The sequence below is a fragment of the Cyprinodon variegatus genome, unplaced genomic scaffold (assembly GCF_000732505.1).
Source record: "Cyprinodon variegatus isolate N-32 unplaced genomic scaffold, C_variegatus-1.0 Scaffold234, whole genome shotgun sequence".
NCBI lineage: Eukaryota > Metazoa > Chordata > Actinopteri > Cyprinodontiformes > Cyprinodontidae > Cyprinodon > Cyprinodon variegatus.
In genome coordinates, this window is record NW_015150687.1 from 463,233 (window position 1) to 476,797 (window position 13,565).

The 13,565-nt window shown below is 37.6% G+C and overlaps 1 protein-coding gene across 1 annotated transcript in view; it reads left to right on the top strand.

The window, feature by feature from the left end:
• Positions 1-13,030, top strand: part of LOC107088971 (guanine nucleotide-binding protein subunit alpha-11-like) — a 17,638-nt gene extending 4,608 nt beyond the window's left edge. The window contains exons 2-7 of the mRNA XM_015381447.1: positions 235-419; positions 2,203-2,357; positions 7,869-7,997; positions 9,162-9,291; positions 9,373-9,526; positions 11,532-13,030. Coding sequence (XP_015236933.1) covers positions 235-419; positions 2,203-2,357; positions 7,869-7,997; positions 9,162-9,291; positions 9,373-9,526; positions 11,532-11,719 — 941 coding nt within the window. The 3' untranslated portion in view covers positions 11,720-13,030. The remainder of the gene's footprint in view (positions 1-234; positions 420-2,202; positions 2,358-7,868; positions 7,998-9,161; positions 9,292-9,372; positions 9,527-11,531) is intronic.
• Positions 13,031-13,565: the final 535 nt, after the last annotated feature.

Here is a 13,565-nt window from a genome sequence, read left to right on the forward strand (position 1 = left end):
AAATGGATAAGAGGCGCTATTTAGCACGTTCTAAAGACCAAATCCTTTTAGCACGCTGTAGATAGATCTGTCTGTACATTTTTTAGCGTGCGCAGTGAAATAGCTCACGTTTTTATACACGCAAACCTTTGATAGATCCGGCCCTATGTGTCTAAATCAGGTCTAGTCTATATACTGATTGCACCATTTATTTCATACTTTATTCTGTTTTTCATATTTTTGACATTTTCGCAGGCACTGGTGAAAGTGGGAAGACCACCTTTATCAAACAGATGAGGATCATCCATGGTAAAGGATACAGTGAATCGGAGAGAAATGATTTCACCAGTCTGGCGTATCAGAATATCATTACAGCCATCCAGGCACTGATTCAAGCCATGAGTATTCTGAAGATTGACTATCAGGACAACCAAAATATTGTAAGAACTAATTTACTTTTCTGAATGTTTTGGTATATGTGGGACGAAGAATATGAAAAAAATTAGGCAGATAGAGAGAAATAAAAAATGCTTCTAGATTTGTCTGAGCAATTTTATTACTGATGAAATTCTCTTTTCTATATAAATGATAAATAATTCTAACCCTAGAAAAATACAGTAGAGTATGGCACAGGCCATTGTTGGTTCTCCCATTTTGACAACTATTTACATGCATGGTTTAGTTCTCTCTCTCTCTCTCTCTGTCTGTCTGTCTGTCTGTCTGTCTATCTATCTATCTATCTATCATTCACTACAGTTTGACAATTTATCAAAAAAAAAAAAATACATATTTATACAAACTACTCTCCTTTGTGAGTATTTTCCCCTATGGATCAAACTACACATTATTAAAGAGCAATCCTTATATAGCCTGATAAACCAGACTAAATGTGATATTAAATGTGTAATTTAATCTGGCCCAGATGAATGAGACATTGGAAGATTATTGATGAGAACAGCCCATTGTTTTTCAAACCATGTCTGTTCCTATTGGCCAACGCTCTGACCAATGAGCGCAAATGACTGTGACGTAGTAAGAGACTGAAAGCTGGTGGGGGAGTGTAAACAAACAGCCTGTCGGTAAAACTGCGAATACGTCCTTCTTCAAAATGAATGAGCGTAGAACCTCTTCCTGCTCACGTTTCAACGAAAACCCCAAGTCTAATCCTACCAAAACTGACTCCAAAGCTGAGTAAATGAGACCTGTTCAATAGTTGTTGCCATCTTCCTTGTTGGGCTTCTCCAGCGTTGCGTAGCTTTGTCGTCACACCCTCAAAATCCCACCCACTTTCCATCCAGAAATTTGAAACACATCTCTGCGTTGTGATTGGCCTGCCAGTTCTAGGGCCTGGTGGATGGATCGAGGCTAGACCACTCACAGACCTAAATGATTTTGGCCACTGGCGGGTGGGGCTAGTTTACTAGGCAAATCCGTATAAATACTGGATAATATTATACTATATAAATATATATAATATTATAATATATAATATTTATAAAGTAATTCATAGGTTATAATGTTATAGCATATGAATATAAAACTTTATAATATCAATATTTAATTGCAAAATATATAACTTTGTATATATTTCATGCCCACAAACAGTCCTTCTAGAGCTAATTTCAAACATCTTTTTTAAAAGCTTCTTAAGAATATTCCCACTTCATCCTTTGTTAACATAATTTTCTCTATCTTCCATTTTGATTTAAAAAAGTTTGTCTCTGCTGCCCCTTTCACTGTAGCTCACAGCGATATCTAGTTCCTGACTGGATTTTGCAATGCAAATGTAAAAAGTATGTTTTTTTAACTTTCCCTTTGCTTCATTTGCAGGGGTTACGCCAATCAAATTTTGATGAATTTGTCTAAATCTTTCCATTCACCTCACTAAATTCGCCACCTTTGCCTCAATTTGCTTTGCTTAGCTTCACTCCATAGCCACTCTTCTTCTTAAGGACAACATAGGAATCCTTCATTCATGTTCGGTTTAAACACAGTTTAAAGTTTTATAACAAGAGCTTCAATATTTGCATAACATTTGCTTCTTTTAAGTCTTTTCCATAAGACTGTTATCCCAATATGAGTTAACATGTAAAATTCTTGATCAGCCGCATCTCAAAAGTGATGATCTGTTGAACCTGTTCCCATCACTTTTAGGAGATCTAATAAAAAAGACAAACTGCGTCAGTTTGATACCACAATGGATGTGCTTGGGATATTTTTCAGAGCTATGCTGAAAAATTGTACTTCGTGGATTCAGTCAAGGTGCAGACTTTGGAGAGCTGGCAGGTGGATGCCATTAGGAGAGTATGGAATGACCTAGGGGTGCAAAAGTGTTACGACAGGAGAAGGGAGTTCCAGCTGTCAGACTCTGCAAAATAGTAAGTTTTTTTATTTTTCATATAAGATGTTTTGCTTTAATATATGCTATATGATTGCATTTCTTTCCTTAGAAATTAATATATTTTGCTTTTTCCTCACTCTCTGATTTAATGCTTTCTGTTTTGGGTCAGTAAGGAAACACAATTTTGTTATGTTATTATTTAAACCCCACAACTACTTTGTTTCTACACATAGTATGACGTCATGATTGCCACAAATGTGAACCACAAGCGTATATTATGCTCCACAGGCCCATTGGGATCACATATTTTTATTCACAATGTAAAGGGAAAGCTAAGTGTTTACACTTCCCTGCTTTCCTCTCCACAAATCCTTCCTGAGAAGAGATTACTCAGAAAAAAACACTTTAAATAACACTTAGACTTGGACAAACTTTATTGTCATTTTGTATGCAGTGTACACAAAATGGGATTTTTTAAGAATGCTTACAACTGTGTAATGATATTACAATTAGAATAAGACAAACATTTTAATATAAAGTGCAGCAGTGATCAGAATGTAAACAACATAGAGGAAACAAGAAACCAGGTTAAATAAGGGTGCAAAAGGGCATTACTATGAAAATGTTCAGTGCAGTGCAAAAATAAATATTGCAGTAGAAACATTGAGTTGTGTCCTATTGAAGGATATTGAAGGATAATAAAAGTTGAGGCGCTGCAGCCTCCACACCACACAGTGAGACAGCTGGTCAGAACGCTCTCTATGGTGCTTCTGTAGAAGGTCATGGCAATGGGTGGGGGCAGATTTGCTCTCATCGTTCTTCCCTGGAAGTACAAGCGAACATTAGCAGCCATTCAAAATGGCCCTTCATAGTCAAAAGCCAGCCGAATGGTAGCCCACTTCCCTGCAGCTCCCAGCAAAATCCCATCCAACTTCCAGCCACTGGTCTTCTCCTGGGCGTGCAGTTTTCTTTCTCTGACTCTACTGTACCCTTTCTCTGAATTACAGGGTCTGACTAGGAGATGATGCTTCTCTTTAGACCTTAATGTTCACAAATCATGACAGAAAGAATATTTTAGTACAAATATTGATGTTAAAACAAGAATTGTAGGTGACCAGCCAAGAACCAGCAAAGGACCAACCAAGGGCCTATCAAGGAAAGTGGGGAAATTTTGAATGGCTACTACTGTAGCCTACAACACCTTCCAATGTATATGTACAGTATTTAATGACTATAAAAGATGATGGCTGGTTTAACATAACTTTTTATGGAGATAGAAGAGTATAAGTGTTCACAAACTCACATATGTGCTCAACACATGCAGAGGAGAGAATGTGCTGGACAAGATCCAACATCCACAGCACAATCCACACATGTTCATCCTGTGCATGCGTCTAAATCCTATCCTGTGCATGTGTAGATTGTACTGTGTACGTGTGGATATTTTCCTGTGCATGTGTGTAAATCCTACCCTGAGCATGTGTGGATTGTTCCGGGCATTCGTGGATCTTGTCCTGTGCATGTGTTGATCCGATTTTTAAGTGTGAAGATTGAGACTCAATAGAATATATTCTTACTTAGACAGAGCAATGCCTCAGGTTACAATAGCAGTTATTAGCATCTGGCTTTAATCCTCATGACTAGAGCCCTGAATAACACTCAAAGAAGCATTTATACATCTCCTTACATGCATACTGACAGAAAACTCCATAAAATACAGGACAAAACATTAGCCTTAATACTTAATAGATAATCTCAGTTTTAACAAGCACATACATAAATAATAAAAAATATCCTAACAACCACAAGCTTATATATGCTGATTGAGCATAAACTACACATGCACATTGAACGTCCCATGTGCACAATTAATTGAACACCAGCTCAGCTGAGCTGACAAGAAGCAGCGGGGTCTTCCACTGAAATTTAAAAAGATATCTTAAAAACGAAAGCAGCACAACTGAGTAAATCTTCACCAACAAACCACTAACAAGTAGAACGTTGTTGTTCAATTTGGGGCTTAATGGGGGGATAGGTAAACTCTGGATGAGCTGAAAAATAACCTTTAATATCTCTGAAACAAAAGTAGCACACATTATAATTTCAACTGTAAAAACCTGCAGTGACGAATAACTTCTGTATAAATCAACTTTATACCAGCTTATTTGCTTCCTTGAGTTTAAAACAACTTTTGTTTTATTAAAATGAACAGAAATCTAGCCTGCAGGTGTAAAGGCGCCTATACAGACAAAACAAAAAAAGAATTTGATCAATATGTAATTAGGGTTATACTAAACTAGGGTTCTGTTGTGGGGGTATTTAGATAATTGCAGCTCTTGGGACAATCAGCAGATACAAACGGACATTTACGACACTACTGGTAGTACCATGAAATTACTTGAAAGCAAATTCCTGTTACTGACAAACAGACAGTGCTGCAGACAGGAGGCTTTGATTGGTCAAATCTGAATCTGCTCTACACTATCCGTACTTCCTTTTTGATACCTTACTGCCTTGTTTTGTTTGATTGACCGCCATTGTGGTAAACGACTCGTGAAGATGGACCAGCTAGAAGAAGTGCGCAAGAGCGTTGGGAACCTTTTTCCACCTGGATTCTCGCTCTTTTTCGCCCTCATGTTCCTCCGTTGTCGCACAAAGCTGCCTCTTGCGTTTTTCCACCTCCTAACCGCCTCGGCCGTATCTAGACCCACAGCTAGTCCATGATTGTCCCTCTTGTGTTGTGGCGTGGAATAACATAGCGCAGACCACGCTTCAAAATTGGGCATAAATCAGAAATATCTGCCTCAAGCTCACTGTGACACACTGCTGTGGGAATATAACCAGCCCTTTAGGGAGAGCACTCATTTTGAACAGAACATGCCTGGGGCAACCTTGTTGATTGACAGTTTCCTCCAGACAATTATTTGTTTTGTAACATATTTCTTTTAGAACACTGTAGGCTCGTGTTTGGGATTCCTCAGCTTGGGAGGGACAACTGTAAAACGTCACACAACTATCTCCTTTACATTATTACTGTAGCTCTATGGAATCCTTCTTACTCAGAGTTGACTAGGAAAATATGGCAGACTTGGAGGAGGTCCCCTTTAAAAAAGTCTGCTTGGAGCCCTAAAGATGCTTGAAAGTGCTTGGAAGTGGTAGATGGCTTCTCACCATGAGTGGGGTTTGGTTGGAGGTTTTCTTCTCCTCTATCACTACATGTATGCTCAGCCTAAGAGCTTGCTGCAAAGATAAGAACACAAATCAAGCATTAGTATATTGTTACAACATGCAAGTTCAGGCCAAGTAAATGCTGTAATGGCTAATTTATACTCAACCATGTAATATACTAAACCAGGTCATCTGCATGTGTGTTGCAGTGAATGCCCCTGCCCCATCCACAGACACTCTGGTGCACCTCTCCAATATTGTAGGTGCCCGCAGACACAAGAACGCTGGGCCCCTTTTTCCACCTGGATCCCCACTATTTTTCGCCCTCATGTCCTTCCGTTGTTGCACAAACCTGCCCCTTGTGTTTTTTCACTTCCTCAACGCCTTGGCCGTATCTAGACCCACAGCTAGTTTGCGACTGTCCCTATTGGGTTATGGAGTGGAACAAAATGGCACAGACCACGCTTCAATATTGGGCATAAATCAAAAACACTGCGACACACTGCTGCGGGAGGATAACCAGCCCTTAAATCTTTGAAATGATGCAATCTGATCTGAAGTTGACCACACTGTTTGATAACTAATATGTAAATGGAGTCTGTATAGCTGACTCAGTCCTTCACTTTACTTTTTCATTTAAGGTTTTGTGTTTTGATGGTATATAAATAAACAGGATTCAACTGAATTGAGACAACATCCAAAGTTTGCACCTTGCCTCAGTTGATATACAGTATCTCATTTAGTTGAGAAGACGTAATCCTGTACTTGCAAACTGTCCGTCTTCCCATCCAGTTGATTAAATGCTTTCTTCCCTCTGTATTACCTTTCATTGCTGCCGTTATCCACCCCTCCTTTGCCTCCAGTTCCACTCTGTCATTATTTAAATCTTTTTGCAGTTACCCTAATTCTGAAAAAGCTGGTTCAGATCCCAATGATATCAGCTTCATTAACTCCCATTTGAGGTAATACTTAAACTCCAAAGCACTACTCCTCACATTAAGGGTAAACCCATCATGTAGTTCTCACGTCTCACTGACCTTCATATTTACAGATCCAGCCAAACTTTCAAATCCTCATCATCCTTTAGCTTTACTGTTCTTTCAGTTTCTCTGACTTTTCTCTTCCTCCTGACATACACAGCAGTGACTCTTTGACTTTGTTAAAATCGCACCTCTGTCATGATGGATCAAAGGAGCAAGCCCATATGCAGAACACACACGGAGGAGGCAGGGGAAAAGTTCAAATGTTTATTAAAAGTTCTGAACACGAGAGAATAAACAAGTTCTGAGACTGTTTCACTGAAGTCTTGACTGGGACCGGCAACTGTTGGTTAGCAGAGTTCATGAGAAGCTAAGCGTCTAGCTTCAGGCTTAGCATGGCAGACCTAGATTTGAGCTTCCAGCTCACTGCAGAGAACGACAGGGAATATCCACATAGGATTCTTCAGGCTGATTCCACATAGGAACCTTCAGGTAAACTCCACATAGAAGTCTTCAGGTTAAATCCACATAGGAATCTTCAGGTTGGCTCACCAGGGCAGATTAGAAGGTTAAGCTCACCTAGAGCTTCTGCTAGAAGACAGGTTTCCTTGAGGCAGCTCTTCCTGAGCTTCAGACCAGAGACAGGTTTCCAGTGAGGCAGCTCTTCCTGAGCTTCAGACCAGAGACAGGTTTCCTGTGAGGCACAGACAAAGGAGAGATTAGAATCTGATCTCACACTAGAGACAACTAAGATTCTATCAGTAACAGAGGTTCAGGTAGCTAACCAAACTAAGATCAACACTGCGGCGTGGAAGCAAGGTCTGGCAGGAGCTTATAAAGGGGAGGTCTCCTGATGAGTAGATGAATAACAGGTGTGCTGGAAGACTCCAGCTCCAGAAGACCCACGGCGCACTCTGCTGGAGACAGAGGGTAATCTCCAGATCCCAACAGTAACTCCAGCCCTAAGAGACAATAACAAGAGATAGAAGAGGATCCTCGGCGCCCTCTGGTGGGCAAGCCTGAGGATCCGAACAACCTCAAGACCCATTTTCTTAAAATGGCTCTGCTTGCTTTTTGTTAAAGGTTTTGTTGGGATCTTTTTGGTTTGTGACTCATTTTTTTGTGTTGACCTTAAGTTACCTGAAGGGGGCCTAACAAATACAATGTATTATTATTACTACCAGGAAGGAAGCTAAATTGTTTCTGCACAAATGAGTTTTCTAATTTGAGAAAAATAAGAGTCAAATGTTACGTTGCTGTTTTGTAGAATGTGTAATGGCTTGATCTATACATGATATAGCACTCAAATGTATTGTATAAATTAACTTGAGCAAAGTTCAATTTCAGTTTGTTATGTGAGTGTTCTTTAATTAAGTTTCTTTTTTCCTTTATCCTATCAGTTTTTTGAGTGACATCGACAGAATCGCGGGCCCAGGATACATTCCAACTCTGCAGGACATCTTGAGAGTCAGAATTTCCACCACAAGCATCCAAGAGTACCCGTTTGAATTGGAAAAAGCAATCTTCAGGTAAGACTTCTGTTTTGTTAATTAGTTGTATCATAAAAAAAAAAAAACACCATAAAATTTTATAACAAAAAATTAGCACGAGTTGCTTCATGTTTTGAAATACACGTATTGCAAGATGTAATACACACATATGTAAGTAATAATTAATAAAAACTAGAAAAAATGGAAGTCAGGAAAATGACACTGATTAAACTTCATGTAGATTCATACATATGGCATACATATATATATATATATATATATATATATATATATATATATATATATATATATATAATAAATAAACTTGTAAACAAGTCTGATGGAGCTCCTAAACACTTCTGCAGCAGTTGACAGGTATGTTGGTTCACTGTTTATAAGCAATGTATTTTAATTTGTGTGGGACAGTTCTTTTTTTTAATAATGATTTTTTATTTTATTTTCAAATGATCATTATGTCATTTCTATTTACTATTATTACTTATTTCAAATTTGTTGTTGTTGTTTGAATTACTAGTGAATTTATCATTTTCTTTAATGAGAAGGTATGTAATCTTTCAAGCACATCTGTATATAAACTGCTCTCTCAACTATCTTTTATAGTCCTTCTTTGTCTCAAGCTGGGGTCCTCTACCAGAGGCATGGGGGCTTGAAGTTTGCCTAACAGTATCCCTTAATCATATCATTTCGGGGCTGAGATATTTGAAGTTTCTCCAGGTATCCCTTGGAGCAACTTCTCCTTTGTAGGGGTCACTGACCGAGTGCTCCAATGCACTCGGGGCAATGAGGCAGGAGGGTGAAGGCACCACAATTGCCTTCACCCTCCAGACTCTGTATAGTTCTTCCTTTAGCACTTGGTATTTCTCTAGTGTATCATTTTGTTTTATCGAGATGTTTCCATCATTGAGGATGGCCATATTGATTACTACCGCTTTCCCCTGCTTTTATTTGTCATTTTGTTTACACAAGTGTAAAACAAAACAAAAAATTGGTTTGGAAACAGCTCACTGGACGATTTCATCTTTTTAAAAGTGCACCCTTTAAAAATAGTAAAAATGACTGTAAATTTACAGTTCTAACATCCGAACAATGGCTTGGGAGGTTTCGGACTGAATGACAGCACAGAAGCACTGACCATATACATATATGCATATATGTACATATATAACATTTCTGTGTTTTTAGGATGGTGGATGTGGGCGGCCAGCGTACAGAGAGAAAGAAATGGATCCATTGTTTTGAAAATGTCACCTCTGTCATTTTCCTGGCTGCACTCAGTGAATACGATCAAGTTCTTTTTGAGAGTGAAAAGGATGTATGTTCTGGTCTATTGGTGTTTCTATTCCTAAGATTTGTTTCCTCAAATTTGGTGTAACTGTACTTATCTGTGTTATAGAATCGAATGGAGGAGAGCCTCGCCCTGTTCAGGATGATCATTTCATGCATTTGGTTTAGGAAGTCCTCCACCATCCTCTTTTTGAATAAAAAAGACCTGCTAGAGGAGAAAATCAAAACATCACACTTGGCAACATACTTCCAAGACTTCAAGGGTAAATGATAGTATTACTCTTGAATGTCTCATTGCAGATCTATAGTTATTTCTTTATTTATTTCTTTGAAAAAACAAAAAACTTTTTCCTGAATCCCTATTGATATGTATGATAACAGGCCAAAAGCACCTCGTGCTTCGTTTTTACATTGATCATGGTCACAATAATCCCAGCATAGAATGATTAAATAGATAGATATAAATTTTTTAATGATATGTATGCTGTTAATAGTGATGCTGCCCTCTAACCAATTGGTGACAGACAACCTTGTACATTGCATTTTGCAAAAACTAGTGACGGCTGGAACCACATCTATGCAGGTGCTGAAAACTGATTCAGTAAGGCGTAGCTGTTACTAGAGGATAAGCCTAAAAAGCAAGTAGAGCTGTGCTCAACAAAAAGGGCTAATAGGCTTGTTCAAAGAGAATGTTCTCAACCCATAAGTTTTGGTTCAAAACACTTGCAGTACTTATTCCTTATTTGCAGGATTATTTTCTGTTTCCCAAAACGCATGATTTGTGTTTTAGACTTATAATCCACCAATGAGCAGTCTCCCAATGAGGGGGTAGCACTGCTGCTTTGCAGCAAGAAGGTTCCGGTTCAATTCCCGGCCCAGGATCCTTCTGGGGTCATTCTGGCGTCATTCTGCATAGAGTTTATGTTCTTCCTGAGCATTGGGTTCTCTCTGGCTACTCCGACTTCCTCCCACAGTCCAAAAACATGACTGTTAGGTTAATTTGCTTCTCTAAACTCTGCGGTGTACCCTACCTCTTGCCCGTAGACAGCTAGGGATAGGCACCAGCAACCCTTACGACTCCAGCTGGGATAAAGCTTGATGGAAAATGGAGTGGATGAAAATGCAACACTTTTGCATTTGACGAAAACCTTGTTTAAACCCACTAAGAATTGGCTTTAAGTGGCAGTGAGAACAGCCAACTGACTGTGTCAAAGGATTCGAGACTGGTTAAAAGTGTTTTATCTATACAAAGCTAGCATGTTCTCATGTACCCAGAGCCCAAGAGCATGACAGTTTTTGGCCCCTAAGGTTTAAGTTTGTTAATTCATGTTTGCTTGCACTGTTTGTCTCATTCCAATAAAAAAAACAAAAAAACAAACGCTTCTCACCCAAGTAGTGCTGGAAATAGGCATCAGCCTTTTGCGTCTTGTTAATCTTTCTTTTTGTCAGGGCACATAACTGCTTACACAAAACCAGGGTATCTGGAAGTTTTTTCCCTTTTACAACATCCTTCTACAATACTGATACATGCATGCTCAGTATTAGGGATTGCTGCAGAGTCAGTGCAATCAGTTGGGTTTCCTTCAATAGAATTTACTGGGCTGCAGTGTGTATTAACTAAGACTAAACTGGAATGTTTGTAATTGCCTTTTAATCCTTCTGAAGGAATACGTTGAAATGAACTGAAATGATCTGTGCTACAGACAGGAATAAGTCATATTTGTTAATCAGCAATTTACCTTTTGTTATTTTCAAATGAACTCTTCCATTGTGATGTTATTTCACACTAAAATCATGCATTCTGTTTCAAAAAATGTAGACATACTAAGTAAAATTTCCATAACATCTTATATTTTTTATTTTACAATAATTGAAAGAGGAATTCCAGCTGACACCTGAAATTTTGTTAAAACAGATAAGAATAGCTGCAAATATGCAATTTAATATAGAAGATGTTAAGTGAGTATACGACAAAGATATGATTATTTAATTAAAAACAGTAACTCACGATATTATAGTTAATTTTACATAAATCATTCTCAATCAAAACATGAGTATGTCAGGAAGAAGAATACAAAGCTAATTTAAACAGCTGTTTACAAACACTTTACTTATTATTTTAAAGGGATAAATACAACATGTTAGAAATTAAAGCATAGAATTCAAATTATTTATACTTTTGCCATGTTACTTATTGTTTTTAAATGTGGATGATTTGGAAGTTGCCTTTTTATTTATGCTGATTTTGAACAACTCTCCCTCTTACAGGACCTCAAGGCGATGCTGAATCAGCAAAGATTTTCATCCGGCAGATGTTTATCCAGTTTAAAAATAAGGACAAACCACTCTACACACACTTCACCTGTGCGACGGACACTGAGAACATCCGTTTTGTCTTTGCATCTGTCAAAGATACAATTTTAGAAGAACACTTACTCAATCACGGACTTGCATAAACCAGCATGAAGAACTTGTGTGTTCACAGATTATCAATATAATATCACATTAAATGTATTTAAATCAGTAGAAAATATTGTTCTTCAAAAAAATTTCTTTTGTAGAGCCTAGAATAAAATTTTGGGTTACAATTTCGGATTATGGAAACCTGGGGACAGTTTCATGTTTCAACAATTTCAGTAAATATTCTTGTTTTCAGTAAATAAACAAAACAATTAGATCTTTATGCCTTTATTATACATTTTCACTGTTTAATTTTCCCTGCATTGTTATATCCTGATTTTACTTTTATTGTAACTTTACATTGTGTATTTCAAAAAATGACTATTTTTTATATATTTTATTTAGAAGATTGTTCCGAAATTGTTCATTCTACTTATCTAAGTAACACATTTTGTCATTACCTTGGGTTTTCACTTTCTTTCACAAAGAGAAGCAAAAAAAGCTTTTAAGTAAAGTATGAATGTGACAGCAAATATTCATGACAAGAGCACACAGTTCCTATTTATAAACCAATACTTAGAGAAAGGTTGTCTAAAGCTGGATTAGACCCAGGACAAAGAGTCCAGGTCAAAGTCCTTATTCAAAAAACTTTGGCAATTTGATCTACACTGACCAAGAGATTTTAGTTGTTTTATTCTAGGTCAGAAAATGCTTCTTCTAGCTAAATGTCATCTTCTTTGTGAAGTTTTTGTCATAATTCTTTGAAACTGAATAATATGAATTTTTACATTCAACAAAGATCCTTGTTTCTAATAGGAAATATCAGAAACAAGAACCTAATCTTTACCTCCCTCCATAGATTCAAGTCCAGACTTTCTTTTTCTGAAGTGAATTTGACTTTGTTGTTTCAGCGGGAAATCCTTGGCTACTGCTGTTTTTTTTGTTTCTTTTCCTTCACAAATGTTTGATCCCTTTAATCTGTGTAATTTGTGATTTTTCCACTTTTTCAAAGTTCTCCCTGTAAGCATAAACAACTACTTGGCCATGTTTTATAATAATTTAATATATATATAAATTATAATATATTCAATATTCACCCAGTTCTCTGTGTTAAATTTGTTATTTAATCAAATAATTTGACTGCCATATATTGTTCTGTGAAAAAATGTCCAACTGGCTGTGTGTTGAAACAACAGATGAAAGTGTGAATCGAGCAGATAACTTTATACATATATAGAATCAATTCATTAGAACTTTCATTTAAAATATAAGAATTTATTGATAGAATTGATTTAACCCCACTAGTGTTGTTTTCATCAACAATGACGTTACGAAATTATTTTGTTGACGCTCCTTTTTTTCATGATGATAACGAGAACTGACGAGCTAAACATGGATCTATGTTGACGAAAACTTGAGAATTATTGGTGTGAGTTTTAGTCAATGAGACATGATGAGACAAGACTAAATAAAAATCAGGGAGTGGTTGGTCAAACATTTAAACTGCATTATTGTGCTGTAATCTGCTAAGCAGTATCAGGCATGCTGCTGCGTCCTGTTTAATCACATAGCACCTGCCGTGCAGGGGGGTTCGTTCTGCATGACCACAGATGGATCATAGCAGCAGCCGCAGCATGAAACTAATCCAGAATAGTCCAGGTGTCTGACAGAACACCAGTACTGAGCGCTGAACTCTAACAAACTGATCTTCCATCCAGTGGGGGATTTGCCATTCGGCAATACTAGGCAGTTGCCTTGGGCCCCAAGTTCCTGGGCCCCCCTAAAACTCTGTTTACATGTATGGTTAATACAACTATTCCTAATTTCTGAATATTAGCCAAAGTGCCATCAGAACGCTTATAATATTAAGTGTCTCAGCAGCATGTGTCATGATTGTTTTAA